The sequence below is a fragment of the Budorcas taxicolor genome, chromosome 11, assembly GCF_023091745.1.
Source record: "Budorcas taxicolor isolate Tak-1 chromosome 11, Takin1.1, whole genome shotgun sequence".
NCBI lineage: Eukaryota > Metazoa > Chordata > Mammalia > Artiodactyla > Bovidae > Budorcas > Budorcas taxicolor.
In genome coordinates, this window is record NC_068920.1 from 88951803 (window position 1) to 88972158 (window position 20356).

The window sequence follows — 20356 nt, forward strand, 5'->3', positions numbered from 1 at the left end:
CGCAGTCAGCAGGTTAAGGCCACAGCACCCTTGGCAGGGTGCTGTCGGGGGCTGTGTGTGCCCGAAGATGGGCATAACCTTTCTGAACTGGCGGCTCCCCCACACCCCACTCTTTAGAAAAGAGGAGCCTCCCTAGCCATGTGGGAGCTGCAGGGACCTGGGGAACTGGGGGACGTGTGATAAGACGGCCACACTGTTTATCTGCCCCCGAAGGGCCCCCTCCGCCTCCTCCAGGGCCACTCTGGCAGTCCAGGGTAAGGGACCCTGAGGCAGGGAGTGGCTTCTGGGCCTTCTGTGCCTGGAGGGCGGGCTGACGGGCAGGCTGGTCCGCAAAACCCCGACTTTCCATGGGAGCCAGTTCACGGCCCCTGCTCTGTACCTGGCTCTCTGCTGGACACCTAGAGGACACAAAAGGTAGAAGAGGGATTAGATGGACAGGAGGGTTTCTCCTCCTCAGCGCGTGTGTGTGCGTGTGTGTGTGCATGCGTGTGTGCGCGTGTGTGTGTGTGCGATCCTTGGTGACAGAGAGCAGGGAGGGAAAGTAGCCGGAGGGCAGATGAGCAGCTAGAGGGAGGCGGGGACCTTGGACTGGGTTCTAAAGGCAGTGAGTGGTTGGGTAGATCTCGAGAAGCGAAGGAATGGCCTTGGTGGCAACAGCATGAGTAAGCATGTAGCTCTGGAAACAAAATGTGGTCACAGTAGGGACTAGTGAGGAGGCTGATGGCCTTGCAGGCGCACAACCTGTGGACGAGGAAGGGAGCAGGCAGGAGGCAATCAGGAGTAAGGAGGGAGCAGGCAGGAGGCCATCAGGAGAAATAGCTTATCAGTTCAGCTCTGGGATGAACCAGATTCTAGAATCCTGAGCCTGAGCTGTGATCTGGCCTGCTGCTCATCTCCATCCTTCCCAGTGATCTTTAGTACCGCTCTCGGGTCTGAACTCTCAGCCCCAGAGCCTACCTGGCGTAAGGCTCCCCTCATTCTCCCTGCTAGCCCTCCAGCTCACTGGGGCCTGGCGCCCCCTTGCCTTCCAGGGGCCTGGAAAAGGACGGCAGCCTCGGCGAGGGCCTCACGCTGAAGAAACAGAGTGGCATGCACTTGACTCTGCCCGATGCCCATGACGCAGACTCTGGTAAGAACGTGCCCCGTGGGCAGCTGTCCACATGAGCCCACGGCTCCCTGTCCCAGCCTGAGCATCTGCCCAGCCTGGTGGAATCCTTCCTGCCTCTGACTGGCTGCTGCCCAAGGTCCTGTGCTAAGGAACTGCCCTCGGGCCTCTTTAGGGCCCAGCGTGGCAAGACAGCTGCTGGTCCAGGGGCAGGAAGTAGGCAGATGGCGTAGGCAAGAGAGAGACCCCATCCTCTGTGTGGGAGTGGGGAAGACTGGGGTGGAGAGATGGCTGTGGAGCACAGAGGCCGTCTCCCCTTAGGCTGAAGCTCAAGGCCAAGAGGACTTCCCTGGTGGTCCAGTGGCTAAGCTCCACGCTCCCAATGCAGGGGCCTGGGTTCAATCCCTGGTCAGGGAACCAGATCCCACATGCTGCAACTAAGAGTTCCCACAACGAAGATCCTGCACGGTCAAAGAAATAAATGTTTGTTTTAAAAAAAAAACAAAAACGCTCAAGGCCAAGGTCTGCCATGATAATGTCCTCAACAGATCAAGTCAAGTAGAAGGGAAAGGCTGAGCTTCTGTTTCAGCTTAAATCTGACTGTAGTTTCCTGGAAAAATTCATCCTGACATCCATGGCTTGTGAAATTCAAACCAGTTTAGAATCTGCAAACGTAACATGTTTTAACCCAGGACCTGATTAAAGCGAATACCTTCCTCAAAAACACAAGCAAAATCAGTCACGGGAATGAAAGTGTGAGGGAGGTGTATTTGGTGTCATTGCTCACCTTTTCCACTTCTGTGGCCGTGAACCACCTTGCGCCTTTGTTGTCAAGAGATGAAGCTGATTCCCAAAGCCACACCCAGCACCTGATTTGAGCTGAGGAGCGACGGGCTAGACATAGGGCTGCTGACTGCAAGGAGGCAACGGTGCCGGGGAGTGTAGCGCCTTTGCAATTAGAGAGGGAAGAACTCTGGACAAAGTTATTAGGACTCTATGAACACTTGCCTTATAAACTGAAGTCATCTGTGGTTTGCCCCAAGGTCTCCTGAGTTTATTGGAGCCTTTACTGCCTCAGAGAGAGAGAGAAAAAAAAAAAAGTGCTTACATTTTACCTGCACATAAACTGTAAATGTCAACAGCTTGTACATCCTGAACAGGGACCCAGTGTTACTCAGGACTGCCACGGGGAGAAGTTCTCCAGAGGGCACACGGTCTGGCCCAAGCTGCTACCCAAGAATCCTTCACAGCCCAACCTCCAATGGGACTTTTCTATAAAGAAATAATAGGCACCTGTGAAAGAAAGTGAAAATATAAAAAGGAGAAAGGACAATTCATCCACCATTCCACCATGCGTGTGTGCTAAGTCGCTTCAGTTGTGTCCGACTCTTTGCGACCCTATGGACTGTATCCCACCAAGCTCCTCTGTCCATGGGCTTCTCCAGGCAAGAACAGCGGAGTGGGTTGCCATGCCCTCCTCCAGGGTACTTTTCTATAAAGAAATAATAGGCACTTGTGAAAACAGAAAGTAAAAATATAAAAGGGAGAAAGGAAAAGTCATCCATCATTTCACCACTCAAACCTTAATAAGTGGCCTTTCAGACTTTCGGAAACATTCCTGTATTTTGTTTCTCGTAAAACTGTGATCCTCCTCTTTCGCAGTCTGCTGCTTTTTCACCAAACTGCATAACGTCACCATCTTTCTGCATCAGTACCCATAGTTATGCATTGTTATTTTAATGACTGCATTGTCCAATATGATTATACCCTCACTTATTTTTAATCAGTCCCCACGGGTGGACATCGAGATCATTTCTGTCTTCAGTATCCTGGGCATTGGTAGAATGCCCACCACTGCCAACATTCACGGTGTCCTTCCTTAGGGACTGACTCCTGGAAGTGGGCTTACTGCCTCATTGCCCCTCAGAAACGCACCCCCTCTCTCTTGCATGGGTGAGGGTATGAGATGGGCCCCTGCTAGTGGGTCTGTGCGCTGTTCTGCGGCTGCAGGGCCGGGCCACCCTGCTGTGACTCTGCATTCCCTGCCACTCCTGCAGGGCTGTGCAGCCACTGTCACCAGGCCTGCAGCTCAGCCTTTCCTATCTTGCTCTACAGGCTCTCGGCGGGCATCATCCATTGCTGCCTCGCGGCTGGAGGAGGCCATGTCAGAGCTGACCGTGCCCAGCTCGGTCCTGAAGCAGGGCCCCATGCAGCTGTGGACCACGCTGGAACAGATCTGGCTCCAGGCTGGTGAGTGCTCCCACCCGGGCCCCCTCTGGCTCCTGTGGGTCTGCCCTGGCAGCCCAGGTGGGAAAGCTGTTTCTTGAAGAAAACCCGTTAGGACTGAAACCCCCAAGAACTCTTGGGAGAGCTAGAGCAGAAGTGAGGTGTGCTGGCCCCAAGAAAGCAAGACCTGGTGGCCGAGTTCATGGCAAGTAGAGGGCTAGAACTCAAGGACCGCCATTCAGGTTATGATCTCTCTTGATAGCTAGTGGGCACCACTGCCACCCTGGAGTTGGAGGGTCTGTTAGTGTTGAGAAGGCAGGAGGTTCCGAGTCCCACAGCTCATTTACTGTCCTGATCTGAAATGAGCTAGTGTGTGTCAAGCAGGTAGCACATACATCGTAGGTGCTCGGCAAAGTTTAATTTGCGACCCTATGGACTGTAGCCCGCCAGGCTCCTCTGTCCATAGGATTCTCCAGGCACGAATACCGGAGTGGGCGTGAGAGGGGGATTAGAATGGAAGAAGAGAGAACCACACCAGGGGATGTGCCTGAATGAGATAAAATGGTAGCAGCAGCAGCAAAAGGAAAAGGAAGGTGGTAGAGTGAGTGGAATCCAACATGACCCCTTGACCCAGGCATGAAGCTCCTCACCTGGTACTGATTACCCTCCTGTCGCCCCTCCCCCCGCACCCCCCACCCCAGACAGTGTTGATAACCCCCGAGGAGAGAGAGAGAAGAGGCAAAGGAGATACTCCCCTCCTGGGACCTGCGGATTCTGCAAGTCAGAGTCAGAATGTGCTTGTTGATTGAGGACCTACAGTTCCCCACTGGTAGCTTCCACATATGGACACATTAGTATGCCGGACGCCCCCACTCTCCCCTCCACAGGATCTAAATCTGGGGGAAAAAGTTGGACAAGGATTCATAAAAAGACTAGACCGGGAAGCACGTTAATAATGCAGATATTGCCCCAGTTAGCATATCAGGCTCCCTTGGGATGCTAGGGATGCAGGGGCTGTGCTCCAATGTCACTTGTTGCAACTGAAGTAGGAAGAAGAACTTTGAAAAATCCAGAGGGATAACAAGCTAGGCTTCCTCTGAGGCAAAGATGCCCTGTCATCTTCTAAGACGTGGAGCTCTTAAGAGCTCCCGATGGGCATACTGGGGCCCCACCCCCACAGGGGCCTGGGGTAGAAAGCTTCACCCTCCAGGGGTTTCACCAGCTTCAAGGAATATTTTGGCAGTGCACTGAGGAGTGGTCGGCTTTGGGAGGTGCACACTACCTGCTTTGGAACTCCCAAGGCCTTTTGTGTTAATGGTCTGTCTTGTTGACTCATCTTAGCACAGAACAGCCGTTTCTGCATTTTACAAGGCTGCTTGCATCTCTGAGAAATGCTGCTTTCTGCTAGGGTGGTAGTATGTTCTGGTAACTCCAAGTGAGGTTAAAGGCCTTCCTGAAGCCTATAATTAGACTTGGGAATTTTGGTATAAGCAACATCCTTCAATAATTTGCACATTAGCCTTTCTTCTCTGGACATTATCCTAGATATTTGGCCCATGGGGAACTCTGAGAACAAAATCTGGATGCTTGAATTGTGGTGCAACGTGAGGGTTAGGCTGTGTGGCATTAGGAGACAAGCTTGGGGTGTGTGACCCATGCAGAATAGCAGTGGCTTCTATAAGGTAAACACTTCTCTTTCCTTGTGTAACAATTCAGAGATGGCAGCCTTGACTAGGATGACAGCTCTGCTCTCCTGGTCCGGGGACCCAGATTCCTTCCATTTTGTTGGCTTTGCTTTTAATGCAGTGTCACTCTTGTCCTTGTGATCCAAGGTGGCTCTCCACCACATTCACATTCCAAGGCATAACTAGGAAGGGCAGGAGAAGGGCACACTCCGTCCCTAGAAGAACACGTCCTAGAATCCGCACACATCACTTCCCCTCATGATCCACTGGCCAGAACTTAGTCACATGACCACAGCTACCTGCAAAGGACTCTGAGAGGTGCCATTATTCTGGGTATACATGTGTCCCACCAAAAATCAGGGGATCTGTCATTATAGAAGAAAGGAGGAGAGACTGGTGGGTAGCTGCCATAGGCAAAAAGGGAAGCAAGAAGGTATCCTAGGTCTTTCATTCTGAGCGTGGGAGGATTCTGGAGAATCCTCACTGCATGAGGCCCTCCCCTCCCTTGGCCATCATCATCACCAGCAAGCATGTGCTGAGCACCCCTTGAATGAAGGACTGCCAGGAGCAGATCACCCTAAGCCTCCACACCCCCACCAGACCCAAGCTACAAGTATTGTCATCAGCAACCCCCATGACCACCCCCACCCACCCAGCCTAATGATTCCTCCAGCTGCACCAGATTTCCAGGAAGAGAAAACTAACCCCCTTTATCATTTTGGAATGAGCTAATCCCTCAGTTTGGCTCAAGATTAATTGCATCCCAGTCTGTCTTGGCAGTAAGTTCCACCATTAACCCACATGTAGGTTGGGAAATGTATCCCTCGTCTCCCAACTGTCCTCCTGCACCCCCCTCCCCCCACCGCCACCCCTTTCAAGACTCCTTCCTATTCCAGTCTGAAGTGAGAAGCCTCAGGAGGGTTTCTGCCTGAGAGATGGGTTTCAAAAGTGTTGCCTCTTTCAGTGAGTTTCAAAAATGTCTCCTCTTTGGCGGTGGATTTGTGTGAACATGGGAGAATCACCCAGCCCCATAGATGCTCCAGGAGCATGAGTGTTGGGAGGTGCCTTCCAGAAGGGCAGGAAGACCCAGCTTCCTCTCACTGCAGCTCGTGTCTCTGGAAGCTAACAGCATGCTAGAGAGGGCTGTGGGTGCAGAGAGGTCCCCTTGGGGACCTGGGGGTCCCCTGGGGGTCCAAGGGCTCGCAGGCAGCTCTGGGCATTCCCTGTGTCGGGGGGAAATCGGCCTGAGTCTCAGCTTCCAGATGGCAGATCCACACCATCTGGGCGCTGGTGCCCTGGCTCTTTAGATGGCCTCGAAAGTGGATGCTGCCCCCGCTGTTGGCCAGGCAGACCAGGGACCTGGGGTGGGGCCTAGGGCGGCGTTTACAGTCAAGGCAGAAGCTGCGTCTGACCCTTGGTCCAACGGGCTCCCCCGACTTCCGTGTTTCCGTTTCCTCCTCGTTTCTTCCCTTCTCTCCCTCCACTCTCCCTTCTCCCTCTGGCCTTATATGCCCTCTTCCCGCATCCTCACTTCCTGTGCTCCTGCTTGTCCTTCTTCTCCTCTCTCTGTCAACCCCTCCTCCTGAGTTCGTGAGGAGAGCTCCCAGGACAGGAAGTCGGGCGCCCAGGCCCACAGGGCCTTGACGCCATGTGGCCTGAGTCAATGCGTCACGCACCCCTGGGTCCCAGGCCAACCCAAAACGTCCCTTCAGACCTCTGGATTCTCTGTTACTGTCACAGCCATCCTCCCTTCAGCTGGTCTTCTCTCTCACTCCTCCCCTGCCCTCCCCGACCCTTCCTTCTCCTTTATTCTGGGCACCCATATAGGGAAGTGCTTATTTCCTTTAAGGGATAACTTTTGGAGACACCTCCCCCCTCCCGCCGACTTGGAGCTCAAGGTGGATTCTTTTTAGGGTCTAATGTTATCTCCTGCCCTGGAAGGGCTCTGCCCTTTTAGCCTGGGTGGCCCCCCTTTCTTTGTGGGGTTTCCGGGGTGGGGGCCTCTAGGAAGCCATCTCACCTGGGGAGGTGCCTCCAAGGCCTCAGGCCTGGCTCTGGGCCCTCTTTCACACTGCTCCTCAGGACCAGCTGAGGAAAGCCCTCCTCCCAGCAGAGAGGGCTCGGAACTGGCAGGAATGACTGGGAGACTGGAGCCAGCTCTGGGTGCAGGGTTAGATCAGGATGCCTCAGAAAAAAAATAATAAAAAGGACTGTTGCAAAGCTCCAGGGAACAGATGTTTTCCATTTGGAGCCTGCTGAGAGAAAGCACAGAGGGGGGTGCGGGTGCAGAGAGATGGAGGGAAGAAGAAAAGCCGAAACACAGGAGAGGAGGTCAGGGCCAGGGTAGGAAGAGAGGAAGCCGAGAGAAGTGGAGACCAGGAGGGAGGAGGAGAGAGAAAGGACCAAGGGGATCAGAGAGGAGCCTCTGACACAGGGGGCTGCAAGGACCATTTGCTGGAGGGATGACCTCGACTATGAGAATCCAAGGAAAACCCAGTGATAGTGGGTGCATATCCAGCTCTGGCCAGGGGAGACTGGGCTGGGTGTGGACACCTTGGGGCCCTGGTCACCAGGCTGGGAGGTAGAGGACTGGGCAGTGGGTAGGCACTGTGCCATAGGGCTCCTTCTGCAGCCAAGGCTGGCTGTCTGGGGAGCACCATGTTTGGTAAAACAGCTGCCCAGGGAGGCTGAGGCTAGACAAAAAGGGGTACATTTGCAGCCCTCCGACCTGAGAGGGTCTGTGTGCAGGTCCAGGATCCCACCCTGGCAGTGGGCCTGCCAGGGGCCGTCTGGCCCTCGCCTCTGGCTCTGTTCTGTGGCATTTGGTCTCCTGCCTGACTGGTGATGAAGTCCATCAGAGCAAAGCAGCTGTACCTATTTTTCAGGGCATGTCCTCTGTTGTGTGGCTGGGACAAAGCCCAGGGCCTGAGGAAGGAGGGTGCTGGGGAGCCTCGTAATTGAAATCTGTTGATGTGCAGGCACTGTGAGGAGATCCCAAGGGAGGGACGGGGGCCACCCTCCAGAGACAAGGCTCTGGAGTCAGGGCAGCAAGTTGTAAACAGCTTAATGAGCTGGGCCAGGACCAGGCGGGCAGGTGGGCCAGGCCCGAGGAGGGTCTGCTGGGACAAGGTCCAGGGGAGGAGATAGCCCAACTCTCCTCTGAGCTCAGCTCCTGGCGGTGGATGAAGCAGCCCAGGGGCTGGTGCAGGACAGGCCTCCCCACCCCCACCACTCACACTTCCTCCCTCCTTTTCCCCTCTGGCCCTGGAAAGACCTGCCCAGCCCTCCAGACCCAGCCTAGCTTGGCCTCCCTTCTCCTCTCTGTCAGGCCAAGTGCCCCTGTGCCTTCAGGCCCCAGCTCAGATGCCACCTCCCCCAGGAAGACTCCACTGATCAAACCAGCCCAGCCGGCCCGACCCCATCTTAGTGCTCCAAACACTCAGCCATGACGCTTGTCACTCCGCTGCCCTGGTCACTCCAGTGGTTTGGTGGCTCAGCTGCTCCCCTTCCCCTGCCTCCTGTCTTTCTCCTCGTGGGAGGGCCAGGCACATGGTCGGTCCTCAGCAGCCGGATGCTGGACGTAGCTGTGAAGGCAGCCAGTGTGGAGAGCCCAGGCGGCAGCTCCGGTTCAGGCCATCTCTGAGGACAGGAGCCTGTGCTGTTCTCCCACCTCATCATGCAAGCCTGGCTCCTCTGAGCTAATTCTCTGATTCTCCCATGTTCTCATCTCCAGGAAAGGAAAAGAGTGCCCCGCTCAGAAAGCCTTCTGCAGTGTTCACACTGCTCTGACTACCCAGCGGCTCTTAGCCTGCATTCACGCTGGGTGCCCCGGTGCTGTGTGCACAGTCAAGGCTGGTATTAGGCCTCCTCCTGCTGCTTGTTAGAAAAAGAAGGTGGGCTGCCTGGGCCTGGGTTGGGTATTCTACCTCTTTCTGGTAGCTTCCTTTGGAAGGTCTGTTATCCACCCCGACCCCCAGACCTCATCTGAACCAGTGTGACCTCAGCTCTCGGCCATTGCCAGGAAAAGCTCTTGGCAGAGTCACCAGCCAGGCTCTGCTTGCCCTTCTGTGTTCCCTCCCATCTGTGTGGGGCACCAGCCCCCGAGGGGGGCACCCAAGCCCAGGCTGCCACAGGAAGTGGGCTGAGTGGGCTGCAAGGCAACTCCAGGGCACTGCATTTTAAAAGCACCTGTGGTGGGTGTGTGCCTGCACAGTGTGGGTTTGAAATGTGCATTTGTGTGAGCTGGGCCGGGATTGGAGAAACTGCCCTGTTTTCTCCTGATGTGGAGCCAGAAGGCACACTGGTTGTGGGAAGATCTTCCCTGCCAGTAGGTTGAAAGACGTCGTTCCTCCGTGTGATGGAAAGCCCTGAATCTGGAGGGAGGCCGGGAGCTGCACCTTCTACCAAGGGGCTGGGGTGAGGTCCTCCCTCTATCAGCCTGGGGCGTGGGAGAGAACCTGCCTCCCTCCCAGATCTATGAGGATTAAATAAGAGAAGATGCTTGCCTGGCCCAGGGTCCACAGTCAGCTCTCAGTATGTGCTGGTGGCTTTCTAGCTTCTCGGTGTGAGCCCCAGCCCTGCCCCTTCGCAGGCACCCTTGGGACTTCCTTCCTGTCCCATCTTTGGCACGTGGCTCTCCTCGTCCTGGTGATGCAGGTAGAGTTAGCTCTCCAGTCGGTTGGCATCCCTGGGGAGCCACCTCATCTGCCCCCCACCCTGTCCCCAGACATGTAGTGAACAGATGAACAAGTGATGAACAGGATCCAAGCAAATACTTAGCTGCAAGGGACCTCACTCATGCCCCCACTGCCAGGCTCTGAAGTCAGACAGCCCAGTGTGAACCCTGGCTCCATCACTCTCTCTCCTTGTGGCCTTAGGAGAGTTCCTCAACCTCTCTGTGCCCGTTTCCTCCTCCCCGAAGTGGGTAATAGAAGTGACGGTTCTGTAGGGTTTGGGGCATGTTGGCAGAGTTGGTCTCCATGCAGGATGTGGCATGAACCTGACCCAGGGTGAGCACCCAGAAACCACTGCCTGGTGCTACGGCCATGCCCCAGAGTGAGCCCATCCTGTGCTGTGTCTCAGGGGGCTGGTGCCTTCACCCAAGCCTGGCTCCTGAACTCGAGGGGCTGACGGTCGGATGTGGGAGGGGGCCACCGCCTCTGACTTCCCCCACCGCCTCACCTGCCCTTCTGGTTTCACAGCCGAGCTGTTCATGGAGCAGCAGCACCTCAAGGAAGCAGGCTTCTGCATCCAGGAGGCAGCGGGCCTCTTTCCCACCTCGCATTCGGTGCTCTACATGCGGGGCCGGCTGGCCGAGATGAAGGGCAGGTTGGAGGAGGCCAAGCAGCTGTACAGCGAGGCGCTCACGGTGAATCCCGACGGCGTGCGTATCATGCACAGCCTGGTGAGTCAGCCCGCACCCCCTCAGATGACCTCAGCGCCCCCTCCCTACCTCATCCCCTCCCCTGCCTGCAGTGCCCTGGTATCTGTGGGAGATGGCTTTCTCCTTGCCCTGTTGGGAGAACGGAGACCTTCTGGCAGGCCACTCCCCTGCAATCCCCTGCCTGAGTAGATGAAAAAACCTGGGAGGGTTGGCTGATTCTTTGTGACTTCCTCTTGGTGTGTTTCTGTAAGGCCATCTAGCCTCAAGGGTTTTCAGTGTAGGTACTCTGAAGACTCTAGACAGATACCAAAATGCTTTTTTTATCATCCCCAGGCCCTGCCTGATCACGGGGCTGCCTCCTCCATTTGAGAGGAGCTCTGTGCCTCCTTGTGGGATTCAGGCAGTGTCTTGGGGTGGACTGTTGTGTCAGGCCTGACTCAAGCACACATAGAGAATGGCCTCAGGGTGCTAAGAGGGGCCAACGGCCCCTAACCTTAGGACATGGAGGCCAGGGTGTGGGTGTCCAGGGTTCAGTGACTTTCCTGTGGGAAGGCTCAGCAGCTAGGAGGAGGAGGTTGGTTTTTTTTTTAATATAAATTTATATACTTTAATTGAAGGTTAATTACTTTACAATATTGTATTGGTTTTACCATACCGGAGGTTGGTTTTTTTGCCCTGGCTTTGCTGGTCTTTTCCTGGGTGGTCAAGGGCAAGTCAGCCCCTTCTCAGTTCAATTCAGTCGCGTCCGACTCTTTGCAACCCCATGGACTGCAGCACAACAGACTTCCCTGTCCTTCACCACCTCCCAGAGCTTGCTCAAACTCCCGTCCATCGAGTCAGTGATGCCATCCAACCATCTCATCCTCGATCGTCCCCTTTTCCTCCTGCCTTCAATGTTTCCCAGCATTAGGGTCTTTTCCAATGAGTCAGTTCTTTGCATCAGGTGACCAAAGTATTGGAGTTTTGGCTTCAGCATCAGTCCTTCCAATGAATATTCAGGACTGATTTCCTTTAGGATTGACTGATTTGATCTCCTTGCAGTCCAAGGGACTCAAGAGTCTTCTCCAACACCACAGTTCAAAAGCATCAATTCTTTGGCGCTCAGCTTTCTTTATAGTCCAACTCTCACGTCCATACACAACTACTGGAAAAACCATAGTTTTAACTAGATGACCTTTGTTGGCAAAGCCCCTTCTCAGGACCTCAGTTTTACTTACCTGTGCAGTGGGGACTCTCTGGTCCAGGGAATGTCTCCAACAGGCGGTCGAGAAGAACCTAGGGAGGACTCTTTCCTTGCCATCCTTATCTGCTTTCAAAGAGCAGGTATCAGGATGAATGTAATGACCTAGAAATGGACAGGCCTGCATGTACAGTGATTTCTGAAGTATGATTTAGGAGCCCATAGTTACAACACATTCCGGGTCTGGGTTCCACCTAGATGCCCTGCTTTAAGAACTCTCTGTGGAGCACAGCTGTGAGGGTGTCACTGATGTCTGCCCCATGGACAGCACAGTAGCCCCAGGGGAATGGCTCCAGATGGCTGAAGGGTTATCACTGCCGCAAGGGGTCTGCTTTTTTCCTGAGTAGAATGGTTTAACTCTTGGCATAGTCCGAGGACAGACTCGTGAATCATCTGGTGAGGATGCTGCCCAGAGAATGTAAATATCCCATGGAGGAGGAGCTGGATCAGGTCATCTTTATAAGTTCCTTGCTAACCCCAAGAGTCCTTAAAAGCAGGGATTCCCATCTCAGCCTGATCTCTTGATTCCTCGCTAAGGCCCACATAGCAACATCTCAGCCTGGTTCAGGTTCCCTGGCGCTGTATTGCCTTCCAGTCTGCTCAGCAAATGTTTGTTTCTTGCAAAGCACATTGTCCTTCCCCCTGCACTTCAGACATTAGCTTCTCTGATAGATGCCTCCCCCAAGGTCACATCCAGAAACTTGATTAAGGAGCCAGAAGATGTGGGCGCTGTCATCAGGCCTGCAGCCAGGCAGACGGCTGCCTGCCCCTACGGTCGCGGATATGAGCCTACTGTCTCAGCCCTCCTGGAAAACCCAGCCAAATCCAGTAACAAGTACAATTTTGAAGCAACAGTGTACCATTTTTCATTTATGCTTATTATTGTTTGTAGCTGTTTTCCTGAAATTGAGGCAGTTTCCAAGGGTGGGTTTCCATGGTAACTGAGTAGCTGTCCAGAGTGGCTCCCTACAGATGTTTCTGAAATGGCCCCTTTTCTCTTCCCGGGGTGCCTTGCTGATTTGATGCATTCTGAGAAAGGACTGCCCCCTGTGAAGTTACAGGCAACCAGAGGGGCACTGGCTGCGTAGGCAGCCTATCCCCTTTCCACACGCTGTGTTCCTGCCAGCATCCCACACACATGCATAAAGAATAGCAAATTTCAAGTCTGGGGAAGATTTACTAAGCACTCTTTTCCTAAAGACACATGAACGCTTTGGTGTATTGGTCTCCAGCATTCCCTCATCTCAGTGTCTTCCTTGTCCTGTCCTGAGACTCAGAACATCTGGGATCTAATCCTAGCTGTGGCCCTAATTCACCTGAGTGATCTAGGAAAAGACACACTTGGCTTCCACGACTCTAATGTCTCCTTTTATAAATGAATAATGACCTTCATCATTCCTAGACCAGCGGTGTTATAATCAAATGAGCTGATACATGAGAAAGCACTTCTGAAAGTCTGCCGTGCAGTACCAGAGAAGGCAGAACACGGCACGCACGCCACACTCTCTAGTCCCTCGCCCAAGACAGACATCACTAATCAGTCACAGCACTTTTTCCCACTGAGCACAGATGGGATCTTGGGATCTTATTCACCATGGTACTGCATAATGGGAGTCACTCCCCGTCGGTCCGAGTCAGCTTGGCACTTATGTAAGGGAGAGCGTGGCCGAGAGGGGACTTCCTAGGAAGCAGGGATGCTGAGGGAAGGCATGGAGCCTGGCAGTGACTGAGGAGTCATCAAGCCCCTGAGAACCTCCCAAGAGGGGGCTCCTTTGAGGTCGCCTGACCTTAGTGGCAGGCGGGTCACTCAGCCTGGCCGCCCACTGCCTCACTCTCCCTACCCTCCGCTTGGCTGAGCCGGGAGAATGGATGCTTCAGTGCAGCCTGTCTCACTCCACGTGCAGCTTGAAGCTTCAGCCAGGAGCGGACAGCCATGACCATATCCTTGCTGCCTGTGTGGGTGGCGCCCCACCCTCTTCTCTATCAGGGACAGGTTCTGGGGGTGAGGGATTTCCTGGCCCCTCTCCTGCCGGGCTGCCCTGCTCCTCATTGGCCCCTGTTCTTGGTAATGCTTCTTTCTTGGGACAGAGCTCCAGCTCCTGCTGCCCCATCTCCCCAGAACCCTTTCCTCTTCAGGCACCCCAACCACAGGAGGAAACAGCCCTGCATGAGCTTCGGCTCCTGTGATGTAATTCCCAGAGATGTGATTTCTGAAGCAGTCCTGGCCTTGCGACCTGGCCTGTTCTCTCTCCAGATGCCCCTGGAAAGCCGGGAAGACAGTGTTTCTTTTTCTCTTTTTAACCTTTTATTTTGTACTGGGATATAGCCGTTAACAAGGTGGTGATCGTTTCAGGTAAACAGTGAAGGGACTCAGCCATACATACACATGTATCCATTATCCCCCAAACTCCACTTCCATCCAGGCTGTCACATAACATTGAGCAGAGTTCCATATAGTAGGTCCTTGTTGGTTATCCATTATAAATATAGTGGATGTATTTGTTCACAAATATAACTCCCTAACTATCCCTTCCCCCAATTCTCTCCCCCAACCTCCCATAATCATAAATCATAAGTCAGTTCTCTAACTCTGTGAGTCTGTTTCTGTTTTGTAAATTCATTTGTATCATTTCTTTTTAGATTCCACACATCAGGGATGGGGAAGACAGCGTTTCTGTCATCCATCGTCCTCTATGAGAGCGGCTGATGAATTGTTCCCCTGCCTCCCCAGGCGGCTCAGTAGGAAAGAATCCACCTGCCACGCAGGAGCCACAGGTTCAGTCCCTGAGTCGGGAAGACCCCCTGGAGAGGGAAATGGCAACCCCCTCCACTGTTCCTTTCAGGGTAATCCCATGGACAGAGGACCCTGCAGTCCACGGGGCCAAAGAGTTGGACGTGACTGAGCATGCACTCAAGCGTGCTTTCTCTCCCCGTGGCTCCCAACGTGGCCGTCTTTAAGTAGACTTGGGGATCAAGAGCATGGCCATGATCCCAGAGAGCTTCTTGCCTCCCCCTCTCTCTAGGCTGGGGTGTGCCACTTCACGACTTAAGTCCTCAGATTCCCTGAGGCAGGGCCTGAGTCAGCAAGAGCCAGGGCTCTGTCCCACCCAAACCTGAGGTTCTGGGTTGGGCCTTTTGCAGGTGCTCCAGGAATCCAACCAGAAGGCTCTGCTGAGGTCAGAAAGGTAAACTCTGGCTGCACAGAGCTCCTCCCACCGCCCCCCCGCCAGGGTCCTGTCCCTGATCCTGGAGGGGGCCTGCCTGCACAGTCTGTTTGTGACCCCATGGACTGCAGAATGCCAGGCTTCCCTGTCCTTTGCCATTTTCCTGGAGCTTCCTCATACTCATGTCCATTAAATCAGTGATGCCATCCAACCAACACATTCTCTGTCGTCCGCTCTCCCCATGTACACATATTCTATCTTGACTCACTACAAACTCATTGTTTGAAAAGCCAAGCCATTTTTGCCAAACTTAAAAAAAAGTGTTAGTTGCTCAGTTGTGTCCGACTCTGCAATTCCATGGACTGTAGCCTGCCAGGCTCCTCTGTTCTTGGGATTCTCCCGGCCAGAATACTGGAGTGGGCTGCCATTTCCTTCTCCAGGGGATCTTCCCAACCCAGGGACTGAACCCAGGTCTCCTCCGTCTCTGCACCGCAGGCAGATTCTTTGCTGCTGAGCACCTGGGAAGCCCCAGTCCTGGAGGGTAGGACCACACACGAGAGGTTCAGCCCTGCTAGCCCCTGGGTTGTGGGGACACTTGGAGATTACATCTTCTTGCTGGCTCAGTTTTTCTTCTATCAAATGGGGATAATAATGTGACCTCCAGGGGATAGTCTTAGGGCTCAGATGATGAAAGGACAAGTCAACATTGGGTATATTTTCGGTGCCATTCACAAGGCAGGCCAGGTGGCAGGAGCCCCACCTTTGAGCTGTTTGACATCACTGCCGTGGTGGTGGTTCTTTTTGCTTTTAAGCTGCATGAACTGTTTGTGTGTTTTGATTAATCCCTTGTTGGTTACATCATTTGCAAATATTTTCTCCCAGTCTGTAGGTTATCTTTTTGTTTTGTTTATGGTTTCCTATGCTGTTGTGAAAGCTTTTACCTTTACCTTTTTCATTTTGAACTTGGCTCCCAGGCCAAGTTCAGATGCTCTTGGTTTGCAGAGGGGAGAGGATGCCCAGAGTCAAGTCTCGGACACTCACTGTAGCCAAGTTCCTCTGTTCTCTCACAGCACAGTGAGTGGCTCTGGCCAAGGCACAGAGGTGCAGCATGTCAGCCCCAGCTGCCCTGTGGATGGGACGAGTATGCACACGGCGAGGCCAGGCTGACCTTGGCTGAGAGCAAGGGCAGCTGGCCCAGTGGGCTAGGGTCTGTGTTGAGAGACGAGGGGGACTTGAGACCCCCTCTTCTGGGTGAGGCTCTGTAGCTAAAGGGGTGGCTGGGCCCTCAGGCTGCTGGAGAGGAAGAACTGGGAAGGCCAGACTCTGGAGAAGCCCTGCGCTTGGGCCCACAGTCTTGTTAGGCTGGGTTGATGGACGAGGTGGACAGTACCATAACACAGCAGGGTCTCTGGTTCCAGGCCCCATGCCTGCTCTAGGTTTCTCCCTCCTGACTGGCTTCCTAAGCTGTGGCAGGGGCTGAGAGCATCCAGGCAGCCTGAGGAATGGGAGGACCCAGAAGTCTTACGCTCTGGGGGGTATGTGTGGGTGGGTGTGTGTGTGTGGGTGTGTGTGTTGAGTTGTTGCACACACAGCACCTCATCCGCAGAGTCTGAGCCTCCCCCCAGCTCCAGCGGGCAGGAATATTGCTTCTGTTTGACAGCAAAATTCAGTAGGAATGTCTTGCTGACCATTTGACCCCCTGGTGCAGTAGTTTTATTGAGTTTTCTTCCTGGCCCCTCCCCAGGGCTGCCTGAGGTCTGCATTCCCTGATGGGGAAGTGGAGGGGAAGGGAGGTGCAGGGTGTGTCCCCTCAGCCTGGGCCTCCTGTGTCCAGCGGCCCCTCCCCAGCCCCCTATGCCCACGCCGGTGCAGCCAGCACACAGCCTGAACCCTCGCCCCAGGCTTAGGAAGGTGGAGGCATGTCCTCTTGCCTGCACCCCAGGACTTTGTAGGCAAACCTTAGGTCCATGTGTGGACTTCTGAAGTCCACACCAACCCTGATGAGGAAGTGGACAGGAAGCCTTCTGTCAGTGTCAGACTCAGCGCAGAGCCATGGGTGGGCATTGTTGGCTTACTTTAACCCCAGAATCAGTGGTCAGGGGAAAGACTCACACGTCTGGAGGATTCAGCAGGGCTCAGCCCCCTCCCCTTGTACAGAGGCCAGCACACCCCAAAACAGGCTGTCACCAGCCCCTCAAGCTCTGCCTTCTGCTCAGAGGGCAGCATCTGCCATCACTGCCCATCAGTGTTCTCATCTGGAACCCAAAGTCCGGAGGCCTCGTTGCAGTCTCCTGACCTGGCCCTACAGGCCTGGCTGTGCTCTGGAGTGGGCAGAGCCCCCACCCAGCCCAGGCTGAAACCAACCCCAAAAGGTCCAGCCCCCTGCCTTGAACCTGGGACTGGGAAGGGCCCCTGCCCAGGTCGCGACTTGCCCTCTCACCAAGCCAGTGCTTGTCCTTGAGCCTGACTGTGGCCTCTGCAGACAGCACCAGGAAAGCCTCACTGTGGAGCCCCAGGAGGGAGGGAGCCACCTCTGCTGCCCCGGAAGCCACCCCCCACCACCACACAGCTGGGCTCTGAGTGAGTCTGGGGGCTCGCTCTCTCAGCAGGGCCTCTTCCTGTGAGAGTCCTGGGGAGCTCATCAGCCAGGCCTCGGGTGGGTCTAGAAGGAGTCGTGCCCTTCCCCACAACAGGAATGTAGGTGGGCCTCCTGTGGCCCTGGAGCTGCCCAGCTCCAGGCGGGACGTGGCCGCGCGTGGGCTAGGTTCTCAACGGATTCCTCATTCCCAGTCTGGTTGGACAGGTTGCGGCTGACAGACCTGGAAGAATTTGGAGTGCAGGAGAGGGCCTGGGCTTGGCTGGAATGCGGGCCTCCCTGAGGGGCGTGTCAGCAACCCCTCGCCCCCACTTCAACCCTGGGATGATGGAAGGAGCCTTCCTGGAGCTGCCTCAGAGCTGGTCCTGCCTGGGGCTCCTTCCTGCAGCCCCAGGGTCCCCAAGCAGGGGGCTCCAGGGACCAGGAGGCTCCAGCAGCCTCCAGCTGATGCCCGGCTTCCCAGCTGGAAAGGCTGTGACAGAATCCCAGGAATGTGCCTTGAGCTCAGAAAGAAAATTCCCAAAATAACTTCTATAAATACTTGAGGGGAAGGATGGGGAGGGAGCGCTTGGCCTGGCCTGCAGCTGGCCTAGCCCTGGGGCTGCTTCCCAGGACCACCTCCCCCACACAGCCAGACCTTCCTGCTGCCTGCCCCCACTCGGGACAAGCACTGCATTAACAGGGTGACACACGTGCAGTGGCAGTTCTGACAAAGGCCGGTGGGACCCTCCCTCCCCCTCATCCCCACCCCAGGCTGCAGCTCCTGACCCCGCCCTGTGCCCTGTGTCCTAACAGGGAGGGGCCCCTCAGAGTCACTGTGCACTCCTGAGGCCAGGCCCTGCCAGCCCTAAGCGGGTCACTAAGTACATAAAGGCCTCCAGTGCGTCTGCTTTTGCATCCAGGACCATCCTCCTGCCAACACTCTTTTGAGCTGCAGTCCTGTGGGAAATCACAGAGCAGGGCAGGAGCCAGGGCTCCTTCAGTCTCTTTCAGTCTAAGAGGGGTGGGTCAGGGGTGGCATTCAGAGCCCACAGTAAGGAGCATGGTGTCAAGGTGGTGGTGTGAGCAGAGGGTGCCCATTCTTGGGGAAGACTTCCTGGAGGAGCAGCAGGTAGACGAGATGTGGCCAGAGGCCCCCTCCTCCCTGAGATCCAGGGAGGGAGGGAAGAGGAAATGGATGATCTCAGGAATTTCTGGAGACTCCCCACCCCCTACTCCACCCCCGCCCCATAGCCCTGCCCCTCCCTGAGCTTCCCTTACAGGCGTGATGCTCCACCACATTCAGCAACTTGCACTTTGTTCTAATCCCTGTGTGGGCACAGCTGTGGCATTTGCCAGGCCAGGCGTCAGGCTGAGAGTCACGCAGGGGTCTGGTCTTCCCCTCTCAGCGCAGGATGGGGCAGAGTCAGGAGGGGTATCTGGATGGAATTGAAATACCGGTTCTGTGTTCCCACCACCTCCCTGGAGACCTGGGGATGCCGGGTGCTGAGAGAGTGACTGACGGCAGGCCCTGGGCACAGTGCCGGGCTCAGGGCAGAGCAGGTGAGACCTCGCACCCTCATGGAGCGGGGCCCCGCCCAGTTGTCAGGCAGCAAACAGCGCTGAGTTGCTACCAAACATGAACCCGACGGGCTGGTGTCTCAGGCAGGTGGCAGCAGATCCTGTTACAGCCGTGGGCCTCCGGGGCCCAGCCTGACCCGGTGTCTCCTTTCAGGCTCTCAGGTCAGCACCCCAGGGTGGGGGGAGGTGATTCAACCCCACCCCAGCCACAGTCTCCTCCATGGGGAGCCTGGCCCTCCAGAGAAACCCCCTCTCTGCACCCTCCCTGCCACCCCCCAGCCCAGGCCCCTCTGTTCATCCTGGGGACACTTGCATTTGCTGTCGGCCCACCGAGCAGCCCACTCACAATTTCACATTCATTCTTGCAGAATCCTCACAATAGCCTGCGAGGTAGGACTGCTCTATCTGCTGGTTTCCAGACAAGGAAACAGCAGCTAAGAGAAAATGGGCCACTTGCCTGTGGTCACAGCCCCCGTCAGTGGCAGGGCTCGATTCTGACCCAGCCAGGTCTTCCGGCTCTGAGCCCTGTGTCCCCCTCTACACAGAGAAGCTGGCCCCAACCTCCTGAACCACGAGTAAAGCCAACACACGACACCCCATGCAGCCCTTCCCAGACACCTGCACACTTGTTGAGATCAGGGGTTTTCAAAATCATTTTTTACTAGACAGCCCTCTTTTCAGACAGGAATCTCACATGGAAGCTGGACATAGCAAACGTGTGTGTAAACACCACTGCGGCCCCGCCCCGGGCGGCCCACTGGCCTTCCCCATCTGTCCTCTGTCGCTCCTCCGTGCAGAGCACTCCCGGGCTCTAACCTTCCATTTTTGGTGCTTAATTTTGGAGTCTGGCGGCCTGTCGTCTTGCCTTCCTGCCCTCCTCCCTGTGGGCCCTGTTCTATCATGCGCAGCTCGGGGTCCAGATCCCAAGGCCATGCAGTCAGAGCAGCTTGGCCCAGAGCCCTCCTGGACACGCTGAGCACTGCTCTCTGGTCTTGGGCAGCCCTGAGTCAGCACTGCTCTCATCTGTCCAGATCCAAGGGCTCTGCTAAGGCTCCATCCTGTGCCTGGTTCCCCATCCTCCCCCATCCCTGTGGTCCCCTGGGGACAGCGTTGCCCTGGGTTGAAGTGCTTCCCTTTCTTCTGGCCCCCTGGATACCTGACCTCCAGCCAGCACCTCTGACAGGCTTTTCTGAGGGCTTCCTGAGCACCATCTTTCACTCTTGGCTAATTGGTTGTGTTCCAAGCCCTCGGAGGACTTTCTGAAACCAGGCATGTGCGTCTTCCCCAGTGGGTCTCCATAGCAACAGAGGGCCTAACTCTGGGGAATGCGGCGAGGAGGAAAATGTTCCAGCTAAAAATGTACATGGCCGTCAGTGGGCGGGCCCGAGAGGGGGCTC

General features: G+C 55.3%; 1 protein-coding gene across 1 annotated transcript in view; it reads left to right on the forward strand.

The window, feature by feature from the left end:
* Window positions 1–20356, forward strand: part of TTC7A (tetratricopeptide repeat domain 7A) — a 114008-nt gene that overhangs the window by 92504 nt on the left and 1148 nt on the right. Inside the window, exons 17-19 of the mRNA XM_052648388.1 lie at window positions 1032–1129; window positions 3221–3355; window positions 10218–10420. Coding sequence (XP_052504348.1) covers window positions 1032–1129; window positions 3221–3355; window positions 10218–10420 — 436 coding nt within the window. The remainder of the gene's footprint in view (window positions 1–1031; window positions 1130–3220; window positions 3356–10217; window positions 10421–20356) is intronic.